Raw genomic sequence first — 21,962 nt, forward strand, 5'->3', positions numbered from 1 at the left:
CTCCTCCACGTCGAGAGGAGCCAGCTGAGGTGGCTCGGGCATCTGTTCCGGATGCCTCCTGGGCGCCTCCCTCGGGAGGTGTTCAGGGCATGTCACACCGGAGGAGGCCCCGGGGAAGACCCAGGACACGCTGGAGGGACTATGTCTCTGGGCTGGCCTGGGAACGCCTCGGGGTCCCCCCGGAGGAGCTGGAGGACGTGTCTGGGGTGAAGGAAGTCTGGGAGTCCCTGCTTAGACTGCTGCCCCCGCGACCCGGCCCCGGATAAGCGGACGAAAATGGATGGATGGATGGATGGTGTAGTAGTAGTTGTTGTCGTAAAGAAATAGTTGTAGTAGTTGCTGTAATTGTATTAGTAGTAGTAGCAGTAGTAGCAGTAGCAGCAGTAGAAGTAGTTGTTGTAGCATTTGTAGATAGTAGTTGTAGTAGTAGCAGCAGTAGTTGTAGTTATAGTTTTGTAGTAGTTGTATTAGTAAGTTGTAAGTAGTAGTTGGTGTAGTTAAAGTAATAGTAGTAGTAGCAGTAGCAGTAGTAGTAGTTGTTGTTGTATTATTTGTAGATATAATTGTAGTAGTAGCAGTAGTTGTTGTATTAGTAATTGTAATAGTAGTAGTAGAAGTACTAGCTGTTGTTGTATTTGTTGTAGCAGTTGCTGTATTAGTAGTAGTTGTAGTTGTAGTAGTTATAGTTGTTGTAGTAGTTCTTTTAGCAGTTGCAGTTGTAGTTGTAGTTATTGCCGTTGTAGTAGTAATTGTAATAGTAGTAGTAGTAGCAGTAGCAGTTGTAGTTGTTGTAGCAGTAGTTGTAGTCATAGTTTTTATTGTTGTTGTAGTAGTAATTGTAATAGCATTAGTAGTAGTTGTTGTAATAGTAGTAATTGTAGTAGTAATAGTAATAGTAGTGTGACTACAATAGTGTATCCTCACTAGGTGTAGAGTGAAAGAATAAAGCCTTTTCAAGTGTCCTTGAGTATCCACAAAACTCAATTTCAAATGATTTCTACCTGCATATTTTCATCATTTTTTATATTTGATTTGCAATTATTCATTCAATATGTATAGATTTTCTTTTTTTTTTCTTCAAATTTTCCCTTCTGGTACAAAATTTCGCTTGAATAAACCGCAATATGTTGAAACCTGTGGAGCAAATAACACAGGTCTAACAAGAAGATAAATCGAAGTCTCCACTACTATGCCTGTTCAGAATTCTCGTCACGTCCGCATATTCTACACATGTGTCTTTTTTGCAGTGCTCTCTGTGTCACTATGGCGACAGCCCCTATAAAGAGCAGGGCTGTGATTGGTGGATGTGCTCCGCCACTTGATGTCTTCTTCTCTTTTCTTGTATATTTAATCCCAGAGTCTACAGCCTCGCGGGTCCACTGTTCCATTCTGTGTTTAATGTTCTCCGCTCTCTTTTCCTTTCTCTCTCTCTTTGCGAAGCTTGTATCCATCCATCAAAGTCTCCCTGAATCTGTTCTTCTCTGTCATTCTCTCTCTCTTCCTCCTTTTCTGTCTCTCTTTCTCTCTCCTCTGACACATTAAAGGTGTGTTAAAAAGCGCTCTCTCTCTCTTTCTCTTTCTCTCAGAAGCTTGTGCCCATATGTCCCCTGTCTCTCTGAAAGTGTTCTTCTTTCCCTCTCTTTCTCTTTTTATCTCTTTCTGTTTTCCTCTCTCTCTCGTATGCACCAAACCCCGTCTCACTCACCGTCTCTCTGAAAGTGGTTTTCTCCTTATCTCTCTCTCACACTCAGGTTCTCTCTCTCTCTGTCTCTCTCTTTCTCCTTGACCCTCTTTCTTTCTGTTTTTCTTTCTCTCTCCCTGTCTTTCTGTTTTGACAGACACAAAAGTTGTGTTCAAATTATCTCTCTCTTTTTCTCTCTCTCTTGTCCCATCTCTCTCAGAAGATTGTGTCCTCCTATCAAAGCCGTTTTCTCTGTTTGTCTCTCTTCCTCTCTCTCTTATGAGCGACACAAATCCCTCTTTCTGTTTCTTGTCCTCTGTCTCTTAGATGCTCGTGTCCATATGTCAAACCCACTGTCTCTTTCAAATTGTCTCTCTCTCTTTTCTTCTCTCTCTCTGCCTCTCGTTCTGTCTCTGTCTCTCTCTCTCTCTTTCTATCTCTCTGCCTTTCTTTCTGTCTCTCTCACTCTCTCTTTTAACAGACACAATAAAGGTGTGCCAAAAATCCCTCTCTGTTTCTCTCTTTCTTGACTCTCTATGTCAAAGCCTCTGTTTCTCTTTCTATCTCTCATTCTCTCTCTTTCTGTCTTTCTGTCTCTCTCAAAGGAGGTGTGTCAAAAATCCCTCTCTCGGTTTCTCTTTCTTGTCCTCTCTCTCTCTCAAAGAAGCTTGTGTCCATAGGTTAAAGCCACTGTCTCCCCGAAAGTGTTTTCTCTCTCTTTCTCTTCCTCTCTCTCTCCATTTTTTTCTTCCTCCCACTCTCTCTTTGTCTCTCTCTTTCTTTCCCTCTCCCCTCTTTTTTGATAGACACAGAGGAGGTGTGTTGAAAATCCCTCTTTCTGTTGCTCGCTCTCTTGTCCTTTGTCTCTTTTCAAAGCTGTCCATATATCGAAGTCACTGTCTCTTTGAAATTGTCTCTCTCTCTCTGTCTCTCTTTCTTCTTCTCTCTCTCTTTTGACAGACACACAGGAGGTGTGTTGAAAATCCCTCTTTCTGTTTCTCTCTTTCTTGTCCTCTGTCTCTCTCACAGAAGCTTGTGTCCATATGTCAAAGCCACTGTCTCTCTCTCTCACTCTCGTTCTCTCTCTTCCTCTCTTTGTCTCTCTGTCTCTTGAAAGACACAGAGGAGGTGTGTCGAAAATCCCTCTTTCTGTTTCTCGCTCTCTTGTCCTTTGTCTCTCTCACAGAAGCTTGTGTCCATATGTCAAAACCACTGTCTCCCCGAAAGTGTTTTCTCTCTCTTTTTCTTCCTCTCTCTCTTCGTTTTTCTCTTCCTCCCACTCTCTCTTTCTCTCTCTTTCTTCCTCTCTTTCTTTTGACAGACAAAGAGGTGTGTCGATAATCCCTATTTCTGTTTTTCGTTCTCTTGTTTTCTCTCTCTCTCTCTCGTTTTCACTCTCTTCCTCCTCTCTTTTTGTCTCTCTCTCTTTTGACCAACACAGTAAAGGTGTGTCAAAAATCCCTATCTCAGTTTCTCTTTCTTATCCTCTGTCTCTCTCTCACACTTGTGTCCATATGCCAAAGCCACTGTCTCCCTTTTACTCTTCCTCCCGCTCTCTCTCTCTGTCTCTCTCTTTCTTTTTCTCTCTCTCTTTTGACAGACACAGAGGAGGTGTGTCGAGAATCCCCCTTTTCTGTTTCTCGCTCTCGTCCTCTGTCTCTCTCAGCAGTTTGTGTCCATATAACAAAGCCACTGTCTCTCTGAAATCGTCTCTCTCTCTTTCTCTGCCTCTCTTTTGGTCTCTCTCTTTGTTTTGACAGACACAGAGGAGGTGTGTCAAAAATCCCTCTTTCTGTTTCTCGCTCTTGCCCTCTGTCTCTCTCAGAAGTTTGTTTCCGTCCATCAAAGCCACTGCCTCCCTGAAAGTGCACTCTCTTTTCCTCTCTCTCTCTCCCTCTCTTTTGTGACAGACACAGTGTGCTAAAAAATCTCTCTCTCTCTTTACCTGAAGCTTCTATCCACCCATCAAAGCCACTGTCAAAAATCCAAATAACTTAAAAATAAAAATAACAAAAACATCCGTTAGGAACTTCACTTGCAGATGGAGCGCCGACAGAAAGTGATTCCTCTCTCCCCGTGTCTCGCTTTCTGTTTTTCTCTTTCTCTCTTTGTCAATCTGTATTTATCTCTTCCTCCCTCTCTCTGTCTGTACCTATTCTATCTCTATATATATCTCCTTCTCTCCGTAGGTCTGTTTGTCTGTGTGTATCTCTCTCTCTCTCATTCTTTCTGTCAGTGTCTCTCTGTCTGTATATATGAATTTATCTCTCTCTCTCTCTCTCTCGTATCTGCTTCTCCCTCCACCTCTCCTTCTGTCAGTCTGTCTGTCTCTCTCTCTCTCTCTCTCTCTCTGTCTCTCTCTCCCTCCCCCACTTTCTATAGGTCTGTTTGTATGTATGTATCTCTCTCTCTGTTTTGTCTGTCTATATGTATCTCTTTCTTTCTCTCTCTCCCACTCTTTATCTGCTTCTCCCTCCACTTTTCTTCTCTCTGTCAGTCTGTATTTATCTTTCTTTTTCTCTCTCTGTCAGTCTGTATGTATCTCTCTTTCTCTCATATCATCTTTCTCTCTCTCGTATGTAAGCATCTCTCTCTCTCTCTATCTATCTATCTCTCTATCTATCTGCTTTTCCCTCCACCTCTCGCTCTCTCTGTCAGTCTGTCTGTATCTATCTATCTCTCTCTTTCTGTCTTTGTATATATTTATCTCTCTCTGTCAGTCTGTATTTTTCTCTTTCTCTCTCTCTGTCAGTTTGTATGTATCTATCTCTCTCCCTCTCATCATCATCTCTCTCTCTCTCTCTCTCTCTCTCTCTCTCTCTCTCTCTCATATGTAAGCATCTCTCTCTCACACACACACTTTCTTTCTATTATCTGCTTCTCCCTCCACCTCTTCCTCTCTGTCAGTCTGTCTGTATCTTTCTGTATCTGTCTCTCTCTCTTTCTCTTTCTCTCTTTGTATATATGTATCTCTCTTAGTCAGTCTGTGTATATCTCTCTTCCTCTTTCTCTGTCAGTTTGTTTGTGTCTATCTCTCTTCCTCTCATCTTTCTTTCTCTCTCTCTTGTACGTAAGCATCTCTCTCTTTCTCTCTCTCTCTCTTTATCTGCTTCTCCCTCCACCTCTTCCTCTTTCCGTCAGTCTGTCTGTATCTCTCTCTCTCTTTCTCTCTCTTTCTTGCTTTCTCTTTCTTTCTTTGTATATATGTATCTCTCTCTGTCAGTCTGTATTTTGCTCTCTTTCTCTCTCTCTCTCTCTGTCAGTTTGTATGTATCTGTCTCTCTCCATCTCATCGTCTTTCTCTCTCTCTTGTATGTAAGCATCTTTTTCTCTCTCTCTGCCTCTTTCTTTATCTGTTTCTCTGTCCACCTCTCCCTCTTTCTGTCAGTCTGTCTGTATCTCTCTCCTTTTCTTTAGGTTTCTTTGTATATATGTATCTCTTTTTCTGTCAATCTGTTAAAATCTCTCACCCTCTTTTAATCTCTCTCTCTCTCTTCATCTGCTTCTCCCTCCCACTCTCCCTCTCTCTGTCAGTATCTCTCTCTCTCCCTCCCTCTTTATCGGCTTCTCCCTCCCCCTCTCTTCTCCATCTCCGTGACACCAAAGCTCGTATCCATCCATCAAAGCCAGTATCTCCCTCAAAGTGTTTTTTTCCTCTCTCTCATCCCTCTCTCCCTCTCTCCCCTCTTCTCCTCCTCAGATGGCAGCCTGTACTCTGCCCTGTCGTCAGTGGGGGGTCACGCTGGATCCATACGCCGCACATTTGGCCCCCAGAAGCTCCTGAAGACCGAGAACATTTGGCTGATGAGTGAGTAGGAGGAGAGGCTCATGAATATGGACGGGCACGGGCAGAGAAAATATAGTTCCGTGTGTGTGACATCCAAAAGGGTGTAGGGATATCTTCGCCGTACGGTAGTGTCGCAACCACCAGTCAAAACTGTAGGCCCCACTGTCTGAGGCTTTATTAGCTTTATTAGACTTTAATCAGATTTTTTTTTTTTTAAACACAATTTGACCATAAAAACAGATGTGAGTGAGATGATTTGTACTGTTAAACAAGTCCCTCTTAAATAATATTACAGTCACAACCTTGCATTAAATTGTGTTTTTTCATTTATTAATAATTAAATAAGTAAGTTAGTGATGCACAGATACCACTTGTTTGAAAACTGACACAAGTACGAATATAATCATTTCTGTATTTGCTGATACAGAGTACTGATACCGATACTTGATCCCCCACCCCCATGAACAGACACTGAGTGGGTTTACATGCACATCAGTATCCCAGTTATTAGCCATATCCCTGTTATGGCAGTTTTCCGAATATGCTGTTGACATGTGCGATTAGACACCGGGACACTCATCTCCCTGTGAACATGATCAAATAGAGTATCCTGGTTTTTTGACTTAATCTTACAAATGCACAAGCACAAAATATATATATTTAATAAACCAGGAAAAATACAAACAAGCATGATATTATAATGTGTTTAATGCAGCTTTGCGCACATTTGTTTGCGTTTTACAGAAACTAAAAAAAAAAAAAAAGGCAAATTTGCATAAACTATAAGCGCTGAAAAAATGTTGATGCGTCAGCTTCTGACTCATTAAAGGACCCAACTGTGTGTGTTCTTTGTGTGACAGAGGGATGTTCTACTGATGCTGAGTCTGTTCTGTGGGTGTATCAGTTGGAGCTAGTTCATTTTAAACTTTTCAGAGATTATACGTGTGCAGGTTTTATGTAAGATGCGCAGCTCTTTATTTAATTTTCACTCATGTACAGTTGTATCGGTGCGTGGTATCGGCAAATGTTTAACGAGTACGAATATATTAAGGAAGTATCGGGCTAAAGCCGATACCAGTAACAGTATTGGTGCGTCCCTAAAGTAAATATAGTTCTGTGTGACATCCAAAAAGGCGTAGGGTTATCTTGTTGTATGGTAGTAATGCAACCATTAGTCAAAACAGTGACATTTCTGGGTTTCAAATGACATCACAGCATTCTACAGGTGAATAATATAATTTGCACTAGGGGTGTTCTACATGTAGCCTACCTCTATGGCAAAATGTTCAGCAGTTATCACGGTGACCATAAAAAATTCAAAATGGATTTAAACACACATTTTCAGGAGCCTGTAATCAATGCAAGCCTCCGTGTTCCTGTTTAGGAGTTTGATTTTCAACAAAAACATGAGAGGGACTAGCTGAAAAACTGTTTGCTTGTGACTCTAATGTTATTTGAGAGGGACTTGTTTAACAGCACAAATCATTTCACCTGTGAGAGTTCCAGCTAAGTCACTTCTTTCTGATCAGATTGTGTCAAAGTAAAGCTCAGAGTCTAGCAAACCTCAGATAAAGCAGTGCAAAGTTAAAATCACACCCGCAGGGAATGTTGTTGACATAATACAGCTTAATACAGCTAATATTAATATGGTTCAAGTGCTTATTTTTGTTGAAATACAGCAAGTTCTAGTGTTTTGTGAACTCCCCTTTTGGCTATTTCACAGGAAAGTACAATGTAATCAATAGGAAAATCTGTAGCTTACCCCCCATTTGGGAGTATGACATCATTATGTTCTAGTATGTGAAAACCACCTATATTAGTCTGGGTGAGTATTAAACACACCACATCAAAATCTGGTCTAAACTTGGACTAGGAAGAACTAAACCTGGACTAGAACAGGTCCAAACCAAGTCTACTGTATACCACAGGAGTGTTGAACTCAGATTCATGGAGGGTCAAAATTAAAATCTGGGACAAAGTCATGGGCTAAACTAATTATTTATTGAAAAATGTCAAGCACATCTACAGGTTTTCTCTTCTTTCAAGGTATGTAATGTTATACCTTTTCTTATTAAACTAAATGTTAAATAACAGTTTTGCTTAAACATTGAATCGAGAACAACTATAATATAAAATAATAACAACAATTTTAAATAAATAATGTCTGTAGCTTTTGAACTCCTTTTAATTTTTTTTTTTTCCCACCAGCCAACAACCAGTCAAAAATAACTTTCAACTATTTCAACTCAACATTCATCCAAGCTCAGTTTTGCTGACTGTGATTTACTCTGCTGCACATGGGTCCAAAGCAGATACAAATACTTTGCATCTCTTCTTGGATACAAGTTCATCAGAGTAGTAGTATTAGTAGTATTAGTAGTAGCAATATGGGTCAGTTCTAATACATACTTGATATGAGCTTGCTGGCCAAATATAATTATATTGCGGGCCAAATTTGGTCCCCGGGCCTGAGTCTGACATGTGTGGTATATTAGGACTAAACTGGGCTCAAACTAGGACTCGTGTAAATGCAGCTTTTTAATTCTTTACAGGTGTTTATTATGTTGTTTAATAGGCTTTTATGAGCTTTCAACCATGTTATGTTATGTTTTTTTCCTTCATTAGCTTAATTAGATTTGTATTGTGAGTCAATGTACATTAAACCGTTAAACATTTGGGATATTATTATGAGACTATAAGCAGTCGGTATGTTAATTTATTAAAACTAAAATATAAACTTAATTAATGCATGAATAAAATGAAAATATGTTTTGATTCTACGTTGTACCATCTGGCTGGAATCCACCACATGTTCTTCCCGTCACAACTGTAGCTAATTAACTAAAGATTTATTGCTTTTGCGAAACTAAAATCATTTAATTGTTGCACAAAATTATGCAAATGTCAAAAGTCAAAACAGAACTATTTTTATCTGTCAGCGAATTTGCTTTAGGTTATTGTTCAGTTAAACTTGTACAAAATAGTTAATGTTGTTGTGAAGATATTCATATTTCATTACACTCGTCTTATGTTAGTTCTGATTATTCAAAAACTATACATGAAAGACCCAGCAATCCTGTCATTCAGTGTAGCAGTTCAAATGAATCTAGTTTGGATACTAGTTTCAGTTTCAGTTAGTCTCAAGATCTCAATTTCCATGTGGTTTTAGTCAGAGGTGGGGACTTGTGAGTCGTGTCAGTTGAGTCAGACTTGAGTGACTATTTTTAGGACTTGAGACTTGACTTGATAAAATAGACTAAGACTCGGGACTCGACTTGGACTTGAAGGTCAGTGACTCGGGATTTGACTCAAGCTTGAGGCCTGTGACTTGAGAAGACTTGATGCTTCTGCTCAAAAAAATATATATATATATATTTTTTTAGAAAATACTTTTCTCTTTACAGTTGAGGAATAAATTGGAACTTGTCCCTCCCACTTCTGTTTGGTCCTTTGGATATGACTGAAGTACTGTGATACTCAAATGTACTACAGTATTATGCAGTACAATACAGTAAAACAGAGGGAACTACATAGAACATGATCCTTCCATTTCAGCGCAGATAGCACTGTTAAATCTGAATTATTTCTATTCTGACTGTAATAATTCACACTAAGATCTTGTCAAGACATTTAAAAAGAAAAGATGTGCATTTCTACAACTCATATAAATACTCATATATAAAAAAAATCATGATTTTAAAGTACAATTTAGTTTAAAATTAATATAAATTGCAAAAAACAAAGCTATATTTGGTACTTTGGTTTCAAGACTTGAAATGACTTGAAGCTCAAATCAGACGCTTGGACTCAACTTGGACTTATGGGCCAGTGACTCGAGACCTGACTTAGACTTGCATGGATTTGATTTGGGACTTGACTCGGACTTGAGGTCAAAGACTTCAGGCTTGCAAAACAATGACTTGGTCCCACCTCTGGTCTTAGTTCTAATAAAGTTTAAGAAGATCGTTCAAAAACAATATAAGAAAGACCCAGCAATCCTAGAATTTTCAGTATACCAGTTCAAATGATTTGGATACTAGTTTCAGTTTCAGTTAGTATCAGAGTATCGTGTCCTAACAGTTACAAATACACTAAGTTATGTATTAAAGTGAAGTCAGCCAGTTTTATAAAATAGCACCATTTAAAGAGGGAGTATTATGCAAAATCAACTTTTTTGGAGCTTTCTATCATGTAAAACCATTGTTCTCTTAACAAAAACATGCCTCAAGTAATGTTATATGTTATTTAAGCATGTCTGAGTAATATAGTGATCTCCCCATTATTCAAACCTTCCTTACGGTTAGCAGCACGAGTTCACTGCTCTTGGCTTCATCCACAAGCTACGTAACTAAGAAGCTCTCTCCTGCATTTTATTTTAATACAGTGTTTTTTGGCAAATATAGGAGTTTCAAAAAAGCAATAAAGTAACACTGCAATCTAAATATATTATGTGTTAAAAATGAATACCCTGAAGAAGTGCACGACTCCCTCTTTAAACAGCAGTTATGGATCAATAAAGTCTTTTACTCTGAAATCTGTATTCTGTGATGTAACCGTGACAACATAGTGCCTGGGTAATGGCGTATTGATTGACACAGCAGAGAAAGTTGAAAGCGCGATATGGCACTCTCACACTTTACTCTGTCAGATCCGCAGTTTGCTGGAGCGGCCATGATCCCCACCTCCGTCCGAGACAAAGAAGAGATGTACTTCTTCTTCAGCGAGTTCAACAAAACAGCGCGAGTGGACGAGGAGCCGTACAGAGCGCGCATTGGCAGAGTCTGCATGGTAAGATACACACAAGAGATTAGTCTGGTGTTCAAAGTGCACTGCCCACACACACGGCAAAAACATAAATCTAGCCAAGAAAAACCAAAAACAAATCTAGCCAAGTTAAGTTGACTTGAATTGAGTGAATTTCACTTGACAAACAAAATGATCTACCAATGGAACAAGACATTTTGTTCTTAAAATATGAAAATACATCTTGCTACACTTGAAATAAGAAAAACATCAACTCTGCGCTTAAAATAAGAAACAAAATCTAACGTTGCTTGAATTAGGAAAAACACACTTATTCCATCGGTGGTTAATTTTACTTGTCAAGATTTTATCTACTCAAATACAATAAAATGTTCTTAATTTAAGTCATTGTAACTTACCTTGATATTGCTTTTTGCAGTGCATAGTCTTTTATAAGAACATTTTCCATCTTGAAGGTTCATTGCTTCTGGCAGGTTGTGTCTTTGGCATTTCAGGTTGGGTTTAATGCAGAGGATAAAGTTCAGACCAGGTGTAAATCAGAACTGGAAAAGTTTTGATCAAGGACGGACACTTTTGTCCTGAGGACTATTAGTACCTTCAAACTCCCCTGACACAGACCTGCTGACCCCACCTGACCGGTCCTCCTGTTAGACTGCACTGAGACCTTTAACTGAGACACAAAGGCGACTGAAAAGTGCAGTGGAAATGTTGCTGTAGCAAAACTTGAATTTCCATCTGCAGAAATAAAGTATCTACAGTATTTTCTGGACTATAAGTCACTCTGGAGTATAAGTCGCACCAGACAAAAAATTCGTAATGAAGAAGAAAAAACATATATAAGTCGCACAGGACTATAAGTCAGTTCATTTTATAAAATCTGAGACCAGAAACCGACATTTCATCTTGAAAGGCAAATTATAGTAACAACAACAGAACAGAGACCAACAGGCTGAATAGGCATCTATGTTAACGTAACATATGAACAGTTCCTCAGATAATTATAGCAAAAACAACAGAACATAAGTTTACCAAACTCACGATCTCACTCCAAATCACTAAGTCCATTGAATTCTTCATCATCGGTGTCACTTCTGAGCGACCTCCGGAGATGAACCATAGATCCATGATGTAAACAGAGCTGTGTCCAGACTTCCAGTCTTTCTTGCAATCAGCTTTGTCAATCAGTGACTTTCACTTGCATGGCATCCTCCCAGGTTGCTGTGATGCTGTGTTCTCCATCCCCACTTTCCGTCAGTCCCTCACAAGTTTCTCGCTCACTCCAAACTTTCTTTCTGCCGCTCGATCACCATTTTCAGCTGCATAGTTCACTATTTGCAGCAGGACAGCGGGCTTTTTCTACAGGAGGCATGCACAGTAGAGTGAAGTGACAGTGGTACAGGAGTAATAGTAGCAGATACAGACACAGTAGCCTAGAGCGCCCTGTCGTGGTTGCCAGTCTCAAAATTTTTATATATAAGTTGCACCAGAGTATAAGTCGCAGGAAACACCCAAACCTTGAAAAAAAGTCCGACTTATAGTCCGAAAAATACAGTATTTATCAAAAACAGGATGGCTTCACTAATAACTATACTACAATCTAACCCTAACCCGGACTAAACCAACAGGGTTGTGTTTAGTTTACAGTTTACATACATTAGGTCACCGCACTACAAATGATATGAAGAAATGCCAATAAAATTAATTCTATAGTTTACCATAATTCTGAATTGTTGGCATTTTAATCTTATCGTTATCAAATTTTGCTCAAAGCTTCGGCCAAACTGGTCCCTGGAACAATGGGTTTACAATAAGGCTTGATTTGTAAATCAGTAGCTACAGGAACACTTTTGGACTGCTGTCATGAGTCGGTGGTACAGAATAAAACTAAATTGCTCCTCTTGGACTCCATTATAATTTCTCAGATAATTGCCAGATATTGCCAGATATTTCCCAGAACCTTAACCCCATAAAATTGAGAGAAATGGGGCATTAAATGAAGCACATATGCCTTCTAGTCTCGAACAGTGAAAGATGTCTGGATGTTCCTATAAAGACAGACTGGTCTATGTTTGGAATTAACCAGTTTTAACCCAGGACTAAACCAGGACTAACTCAGAACTAACCAGGACTAACCCAGCCAAAGAACTCTTGAGTACCACCAGAGGAAGCCCACAAATTGATCTTAAGTTGAAGTAAAGATCACAGATTAACTTTTCACTTTTATAAAATGTATTTACCTGGGATATAAAATAATGAGCTACATTATTATCTGTATCCTAAAGCTCTACTATTTCCGTTTTTACGCACTAGTCTGTTCAAAATAACTAAACTGATGCTCTGATGACAAACTACGAACAAGCAGGAAAAAACATATTGGCCGATATATTGCCTGTCCCTAGGTTTGAGAGTCAATTTTTGCATCAATTATTGCGTAATATAGGACCTTTTAAAACCTTTAACTTTCTAAACTAGAGCTGAATGAAAGAAAGAATAAACCATGTTGAACTTAGCTGGTACAAACTAGGAATCACACCCTCAACACTTTCAATGATTTAGATATAAAATATAAAGAGTCAGTTTTGTGTAATATAGGAGCTTTCTAATCCTGTGTACATTGAAGGACCATGAGAAATATCATAGTTCCTTTCTTCCCTGTGTTCTCATGTCATCACCAGGTGGATGAAGGAGGCATCAAAGCTCTTCTGGCCGACTCCTGGACCACGTTCCTGAAGGCCCGGGTCATGTGTGGAGCAGGAAACACCCAGCAGCAGTACAACAACCTGAGGCAGGCCGTGGTCCTCACCGCCCAGGACAAGAGAGCGGGGGTGCTCTATGGGCTCTTCTCCAACGCCTGGTGAGGGACTCTGTCAACTAGACATGTATTTAATCTGTAGACTTAAAGGTGCATTGGGTAATTTTTCTAGTGGAAGGTCCGTCTCCATGGAGATGTTATTGCTTTGTCTGAAATGTTTCGCAGTATGGCATTAAACCTTTCTACCTTCATGAAGACCAAATCAGATCAAGTTACAGGGCAGATCTGTGGAGAGGCGACCCCGCTCACAGTCAGAATGCTGTTTTTTTGTAGGTATTCTTACCACATGGAATTTAATAAATGTAAATTAGCGCTGTTTAATGTCATACTGTGGAACATTCCAGGCAGAGCTACGACATTTCCATGGAAACAAGCAGGGACAGGCCCCCAACAAAAATTTACATAGTGCACCTTTAAAGGACCTGTCCCTGTCCTTTTCATTAACCTGTGCTCACTGGTGCATCACTCTAAAAAGACTTTTATTTCCATATTACTTCCTAAATACTGGACTTACGCCGCAAGATGTGTGACGTCAGAAACGTGCAGTTCTGACCTATCAGAGCAACAGCTGCTAGAGCAGAGCTAGTGCCGGCTCAGAGTGGGGCTTTGACTGTTTAAAAATGTTAAAAAGTTCATATTGTAAAAATACAGAAGAATTCCTTCAAAATCCAACCTTTATGAAAGCTGTCAATGCCCTGATCCATGATTTTAATGTCCTAGAATAGATTCATGACTTTAAACCATGAGTGACAAATATGTTTGAGTGTGAAGTGAAGCCCCGCCCACTTAGTCTTTTACTGCACCCTAGTGTCATGTAGTCTCCATCAATCTCTACTCTTCTTGGTAGTGTACTCCCATTCTTGAAAATGCACCATGATAGAAAACATCAAAACTATGCAGTGTTTGATGCTATAAACGTAATTTTGTTGTCTTCTATGACAATGGCAGTAAAAAATCTTGATTCTCAAACAGCAGTTGATGGTTCTGCTGCTGTGGTGAAGATGGAGAAAAGGAGGTGAAGGGGTGAAGTGTCTTTAGTGGGGACTGGGTGAGAGGTTAACATCAAATTTAGGATTTCAAACTCCACAATGTATGGGATAAAGAGATATTTATGATTGTATAACTGCAATTTAATCTGATACTATATGCCAGGATCAGCAACCGATACCGATACTACACCGAACACTAATTAAAAACTCTTCAAGAACTTCAAGGACTTGCAATTTTAGTGAGTACATTTAAAAATAGTATTGAGATATTCACAGTGTAGCGATGGTGGTAGTGGTTGTAGAACATTATATTGACGACTTTTCACGCTCTGGCTCAGTTGCTCTAGTATTTACCCACCAGAGCACGGGTCTCCAACCTTTTCTCTCCAGAGAAAAACTTTTTACTAAACGAAAATGGCAGAGAACTGCTCCTGTTAGGGCTGGCAAGAAATCAATACAGTCGACAGCTGGCCTTAGCAGTTAGAGCCCTATTACAAAACATAAACCATTATCTATTATCCATTTTAGTAGGTCTGCCACATAAAAAATGTATAGTCCACAGACACAATAACCTGAAGCTACGAAAATCCCACTAAAACCTTCTCTACTAAAAGAAAGTACCCCAATAGCACTATAATTTACTGAACAATAAGCCAATATAGTAATTATCGTGGCTGGCCTATTTATTAGTGCGCGATTGAGGCATCTAAAGTACACATTTACAACTGTAATAGGTATGTGAATGAAGGTTTTAGTATTCATAATTCATGGAGGCTTTGTTGAGAGAGAGTGACTAGTAGCTCCCGGGAGACAGGTTGGAGATGCAGATGATTAATTGCGACATTTTTAGTATCCAAAATTTTCCAGCTACAAAGCACACACAAAACAACAAATAACTGGATTTTGTGCTGTTGTACAGTCAGTTTAAAGGAGCACTATGGAACATTTCTGCTCTAGGGTCCATTACATGTCTTTGAGATGTTATTGCTTGGCCTGGAATATTCCACAGTACAGCATTAAACACATTTATACACACCAAACCAAATTACAGGAGAGATCTGTGGAACGGCAACCCTGCTTATACATAGAATGCAAGCTATTCAAATGATGTTATATTAGCAATTAAAAACACTATAAAATAATACATGGAAAATAGTTAAGCTTAAAGGGCCCATCTCGTCTCTTTTCACATTGTATCTTCTGCACATAAACAAGCACAGTTTGGGTTTTGGAACATCCATTACACAATAGTTATGAAATCTTACTGATTTCTTGGAGGCATCACAGACCAGGAACTGTGAAAGGCCGACTACTGCTCATCCCCCCACCCGTCCTGAGAAAGCACAGGCTCCGCCCTCCAAACGTGACAAAGGCTCTGAGTGAGCCGCCCTTCCTCCGCCATCTCAGGGAGGGAGGGGGAGACAGACGTGCACCCTGATAGTGGTAGGAATAAACTTTTATTCATCATGGCGATACAGCGCGTTCATGTGTTAGACTCGGGATCGGACGAGGATTTGGAGGTGCACGAAGCTCAAGCACCACGTCGACATCAGCTGAACATTACTGATTGGTAAAGTATTAATAAACACTAGTAGATAAACTTATTATATCGTGTACACTGCAGTGTAGAACAGTGAGCTTATTCTGTCGCTTTTGTTTAGGTGCGGGGTGGAGGCGGGGCAGAGGCGGTGGAGCAGGGGAGCGGGGCAGGTGCGAAGCGCTTTCTGCTACGTCAAACGCGTCATTGGTGTAGTTGGCTGCGTCATCGTTGTAGCAGCTTTAGTACATTGTCACGTGGGAGGGTGGCAGACATATGCTGCAAATTGTTAAAAAAATACCGAATCAATCTAAAAACCACTTCGGCAACATATACAAGGCCCACACATCACTCTTAGAAGGTAGAAAGCTCTGAAAAGTAGATTTTGCATGAGATGGGCCCTTTAATGCCATACTGTGGAACATTCCAGGTAGAGTGATAACATCGACATGGAGAAAAGCGTAACCTACTGCAGAAAATTTACATTAAAGGACCTTTAAAGATCCTATACTACACAAAATTGACTCTTGTGAGCTTTAAAACATACACTAAGCTGTGTTTTGTTTCATTCACACATGTTTGAGTAATTTATTTTTAGTCTGTCTACATCTCCAAAGCTCAAAATGCTCTGTTCCGTCTTGTGATGTCACGAAGCGGTAGTTTTCAAGTCAGCTGCTTTACCTTTTGTGTAGTAGAGACAGGAAATCCAGGGCTGAAATCATCCTAATGATACTAGTGAAGGTGGAATGGAGTTTAAAAACACGGGGGAGCACTTCCTGTATTACCACATGACATCACAAAGTGGAACAGAGCATTTTGAGCTTTGGAGATGTAGAGATTTGAGAGAAGAACTCAGGTTAAATATGCAGGATGTGCGTGAATAAAACAAAACACAACTCAAACAACATAACAGAGATCAGAAAAGTGGGTCCTTTTAATTACAGCAATGTTGAGATTAAATAAAACACAGACAGAGAGATGAGGTCATATGGAGTACAAGCAAAATACTATACCACAGTAATTGTCACTAGCTCCCCCTGGTGCATGTAATCAGATTTGCATGCAGGCTCCCCCTCACTCACTGTTTATATTCATCACATCCAGCAGTATCGTGCCAGTCATGGTTTGGGTTCTAGTTTTTTTTCTTTTCTTTTTTTGTTTTTTTTTGTTTCATTTTTTGTTTTTCTGTGACAGTCTGCCAGAGAATTATCCGCAAGTTTGCCAATCCTGTCACACTGATTGCAGCTATCAGCCTCATGACATCAGAGCGGTGTCAATTAACTGCAGAAGGGGCTGTGTAATTATGAACAGTTGGGTTTTCAAGTACAGTAAGAAGCAGATTTTTTTAAATTTATTTTATTTTTTTTAGGTTATTTTTGTGGGTTCACTCTGGGATGAATGCTCACAGTTGTTTTGCCAGATTTATTTTTTTAATTCATTAATTAATTTATTTTAATTTGGGGTATGTAATGTTCACAATATGTATACTCTTAGTTAATTTTTTATGTATGGTACAAAATAAGTATATATAACACAATTTCTGCTGATGTCTTTTGATGGAGGAAATTTACACTTGTTTTGTGTAGAGGTAATATAAATATCTATATGAGTATGGGTGTTTATGTAGATGCTGTATGTATGTATTCTATATGTATATGTGTGTATATTCTATGTATTTATGTGTATGTATGTGTGTGTACATATGTTTTCTGTAGATGCTCATCAATAGGGAGTTTAAGGGTGGGAGGTGTGGGAGTTAAAAGAAAGAAAAATGCAATGCCAACTGGAATGTAGACAGTCGCAGTCTCGCTGTTTCGTGGATTTTTTGTGTGCAATTTTTCATGCTTTTTTTTTTTTTTTTTTACAGTGTATGCACGCGTATTGTGTATTGCATCCTGATTAGCTAAGGGATTGTAAACCATTGTCAATCAATCTCCTCAGTGCCGTGTCTCCTGTACAATGCAGAATGAGTTCAGCTTGTAAAAATTTACATTTGCGTGATCGGGCAATTGCTGCGCTTGCCTCTGTGAGGTGTGGAGCTCTCCGTCGGTCCTTTCTCCTGCACTCACCTCTGAGCCTGTCCCGACAGTGAATCCTGGTTCAGTTCTGGTTTAGTCCTGGTTTAGTCCTGTTTTACTCCTGTTTTAGTCTTAGTTCAGTCCTGGTTTAGTTCTCCTCTTCAGTCCTGGAATCCGAGGTTAGTCTTGGGTTAGTCCTGGTTTAGTCTTGGTTCAGTCCGTGGCGTAGGCAGCGTAAAAGTTTGATATAATATCTGGTTAACAGTGGGTGCAGACGGGTGTGGTGTTGTACTGCGTGGGTGTGAATCTCCAAAAATGTACCTGCTCAGGACTCTCTGCTGTAGGCTGGCATTACAGAATAAATTAATCTTCGGTTCGTTACATAAAGAAGGATGAAAATAACAAAAGGATGACAGCAGCAATAAGTTTTAAGAAGGATGCAGAAAGGGTTGTAACTGTTCTGTCTGAGAAAAGTGTATAAAGTGTGTGGTGAGAGGTTTTACAGCCTTAAAACAGCTATAATAATTGTAAAATATAAAGTTGACTACTTCGCGGATTTCACCTATCACGGGTTATTTTTAGAACGTAACGCGATAAATGAGGGACCACTGTAACTGCAAATAATGACACTTGAATAAAAATCTGATCACAAAAAAATGGGGATATGAAGCTAAAGGGGGGTATATATCACTCATGCATGTTTCAGTAATTTAGCGATGTTTCCCGGGCCCTAACCGAACTCTCCTTGCAGTTATCAGTATGATCCACACATTCCCACACTGCAATTCTCCATACATGTGCAAAAGCAGAATACAGAATGCAAAAATAATATACTACGACTTCACAAACCTGATTCGATGCAGTTTAATTAACAAAATGCACACCGACTGTTTTGGTCTAAAGTTGGAGTAATGTTAAAAAAAATAAAAAAGAAAGAAACTTATTTATCGTGTTTATAATTACTCTATGAGCTAAGTCACTCCCCCTTTAGAGCGCTATCACAACACAGTCACCTCGCACATGAGACTGTGCATGTCATCAGGTTTGTGAAGTTGTAGTGTATTGTTACTTCTATATATCTATGGAAAATCTATGGAAAATATCTATGGAAAATCTTACAGACAGAATCTTACGGCTGAACATAAGGAGGGTTTGAATAGAGCCCAGGAGAGATCGCTAAGTTACTCAAACATGCATGGATGACAGCTAAAACCTCTTCAGGCATGTTTTTGATGAAGAAACAATGTTATAAGATGATAGAAAGCTGTTTTTGCAGAATACCCCCTCTAAAGGTGTTCTCATACACGTATTCAATATTCTAATCAGCAACAGAGCCATTAGTGTTCTTAGCCACTTCATTCCCTTCTCTTTTCAACCATTATAGTATCCAGATTATGTTGGTCTGAATTTAACTCAAGCACCAATGTGTTTTTCCATTTCAGCTTTCTGTTCCCTGTTGAATCAAACAAAATTACTCTGTCCATTTGAGATAAATTGCTGATTAAAACACTGCCAATTGTGCAATATAAAGTGTGGATTAGATAAGGTTCTGACAAAATGGTGGTTTATTTTACCTCTGCTAAAATCCTGTCTTCTCTGCTGTGAAGAAGAGAGCACATTGTCCAACTGATGAAGCCTGATTTGGTGACAGTGTTGCGTTGGCACACACTCTTGGACCCAGACTGCTTTCATCTCATTTGCATAGAACTCTGGGTAATCTCAGGATGTGCACTGTTATGGTGTCTCTGGATTTGAAGGTCTTTTAAGTCTAGACGCCAGATGATGTCAAACACTGCTACTACCAACTCCAGCACCTAATATACTGTAAATACTGTGTAATATTGTCAATACAAACATGAAATCAGTGTGATTATGAGCAGTGTTGGTCAGATTACTTTGAAGTACTACTCTAATTGCTTTATTTCAAAAGTAATCAAACTGTGGTTTACAAAGTACTTCTATTTTAAAAGAGGCAAGAAGACTTTCTGCAAATAAGAACTGTTCTGCAAAGAAGAATTCTTGCAGAGGTTTGATGTGGGGTTTTTCGCTGCTGAGAAAGACTTGCTTCCACCACATAAGTGACAACGGACCACAGTATTATTTCAACTTGTACCAGCTAAAGACAAAAAATGTTCATATTTCCAACTGGAAAAAGCACTTTTCTCGTGATCTTTGCTCCATGCTGCATTTGTTTTGTTTTGCTTTTGCCGCAGTTATGTAAATATAAAGCTTTAGATTACTGTGTTACTTAAAAACTCATCTGATTACAGTAACATTTGTATAATCACTCAGTCGTCCAGTTAGGATCCATGGCAAAGGAACAAGTCTTTAAGACATAAACTGGTCCATCCAGAGGACAAGACACCCGGCCACAAACAAAGCAATGTGGTCTACTCCATTCAGTGTAGCAAGGACTGAAGTGAGCATTATATTGGAGAAATAAAACAGCCACTTCACAAGAGGATGTACCAACACAGACGAGAGAGCCATAGTGGACCTCAGCCTGCTGTACATCTCCACCTAAAAGCCACTAACCAGTCCTTTGAGGATAGTGAGGTACAGCTCTTAGGTAGAAAAAGAATTGAGAGGGGAGTTAAAGAGGCTATTTTTGTTAGGAAAGACAATCCATCTTTGAATAGAAATGAAGGGCTCAGACATCATCTTTCTTCCATTTACAACCCCATCCTCAGGCCTAAATCAAAACAAAGAAAAGAACAGTGATAACCTGTAGGTTCAAAGGTGTGGAAGCACCTATCAGGGGCCTGATTGTTTTAATATGACTCAGACACAGTTCATACTTAGTTTCAATGTAGTTAGCTCCTCCCTTCAGGCAGATATAAGGAAGTGTCCACCAGCGTCTGACCAGAACTGAAGAAGCAGCTTGGATGAGCGACAAAACATATTCGCTCAAAAAACTTTTGTCCAGTGACAGAACTGAATTTCTCCTTTGCCTTGATTACAGTAACATTTATGATATACAAGAGAAAACATGTATGATATACAAGAGAAAACATATATACAAGAGAAAACATTTATGATATACAAGAGAAAACATTTATGATATACAAGAGAAAACATTTATGATATACAAGAGAAAACATTTATGATATACAAGAGAAAACATTTATGATATACAAGAGAAAACATTTATGATATACAAGAGAAAACATTTATGATATACAAGAGAAAACATTTATGATATACAAGAGAAAACATTTATGCAAGAGAATTATATGATATACAAGAGAAAACATGTATGATATACAAGAGAAAACATGTATGATTGAGAACAACATTTTATACAAGAGAAAACATACAAGAGAAAACATGGCACAAGTGGTTAATTATCAAGAGAAATCAAGTCAAGAGAAAACATCACTTTATGTATAGTCCTGGGCTTGAGTCAAGAGAAAACAGAGTGGAGGAGCTACTGTCTCCAAATGAATATGTTCGACATTTGCTCTTCATGGGTTGCAGCTTCCTGTTATAAGTGACATTTTACGGACTTTTTAACATTCTAATAATGTTTTGTTTTGAAATTGGTAATCATTACGACAACAGTCCTAATTTTTTATCATTCTGAACACAGTGATAAGGTGATGCAGTTGTTTATGTAAGAAGTAACTCATATTTGCCACAATATTGTGCAATCCAAATCTGATAGGTGCGGTTAGTAAACTTTCTGAGCCAGCACATCTCCGTCCATGGAAATAGAATGCAAAGACCATATTTCAGAATATTCTCCATGGAAATAGAGAAGTTGTAGAGAGAAGAGACGAGTCAGATTTGTGGAAACGCAAACATTGCCTTCACTTACAGTAAAGACAATGTTTTTTCCATGCAATAAAAACATCCAGAACAGGAAAAAAAAGTCTATTGTTTGGTTAAAATATGGTGTACTGCAGCTATAAATGAAACTGTGCCTTGTCTGAATGTTATTACAGAATGTATTAACTCCTCCTCTGTGTTCTGATTCAGGGGGAAGACTGTGATTTGTGCGTACTCCATTGAAGACATAGACCGGGCTTTCTCTACATCCAAGCTCAAGGGCTACAGCAGTCCATTAACCGGAGTGCGCCCGGGCATGGTAAAATCCCTCCTCTGCTCTCAACTGTGATAATATAGGCCCACGGACAATATTACTAAGGCTGATTCACTATTATTGAATGAAATGTCCAAACAGATTATTTTTCGATGAGAAATGAAGCTGCAAATTTCCTAAAGGGATTTTGTAGCTAAATCGTGCACTATCAACACCATCTAGTTTTGATGAAAAACTTCAAGGTTCTCAAAGGTGCACTGTGTAACTTTTTGTTTGCGAGTGCGTCACATGTTTGTTTTTATGAATATGTCATTGCTCTGCCTGGAATGTTC

General features: G+C 39.1%; 1 protein-coding gene across 1 annotated transcript in view; it reads left to right on the forward strand.

The window, feature by feature from the left end:
* si:ch211-113g11.6 (uncharacterized protein LOC559008 homolog) overlaps positions 1 to 21,962 on the forward strand; it is a 225,038-nt gene that overhangs the window by 136,307 nt on the left and 66,769 nt on the right. The window contains exons 6-9 of the mRNA XM_055163474.1: positions 5,382 to 5,489; positions 10,117 to 10,256; positions 12,908 to 13,086; positions 21,567 to 21,675. Coding sequence (XP_055019449.1) covers positions 5,382 to 5,489; positions 10,117 to 10,256; positions 12,908 to 13,086; positions 21,567 to 21,675 — 536 coding nt within the window. The remainder of the gene's footprint in view (positions 1 to 5,381; positions 5,490 to 10,116; positions 10,257 to 12,907; positions 13,087 to 21,566; positions 21,676 to 21,962) is intronic.

The sequence above is a fragment of the Boleophthalmus pectinirostris genome, unplaced genomic scaffold, assembly GCF_026225935.1.
Source record: "Boleophthalmus pectinirostris isolate CB_2022bp ecotype Guang Dong unplaced genomic scaffold, ASM2622593v1 HiC_scaffold_6, whole genome shotgun sequence".
Taxonomy (NCBI): domain Eukaryota; kingdom Metazoa; phylum Chordata; class Actinopteri; order Gobiiformes; family Gobiidae; genus Boleophthalmus; species Boleophthalmus pectinirostris.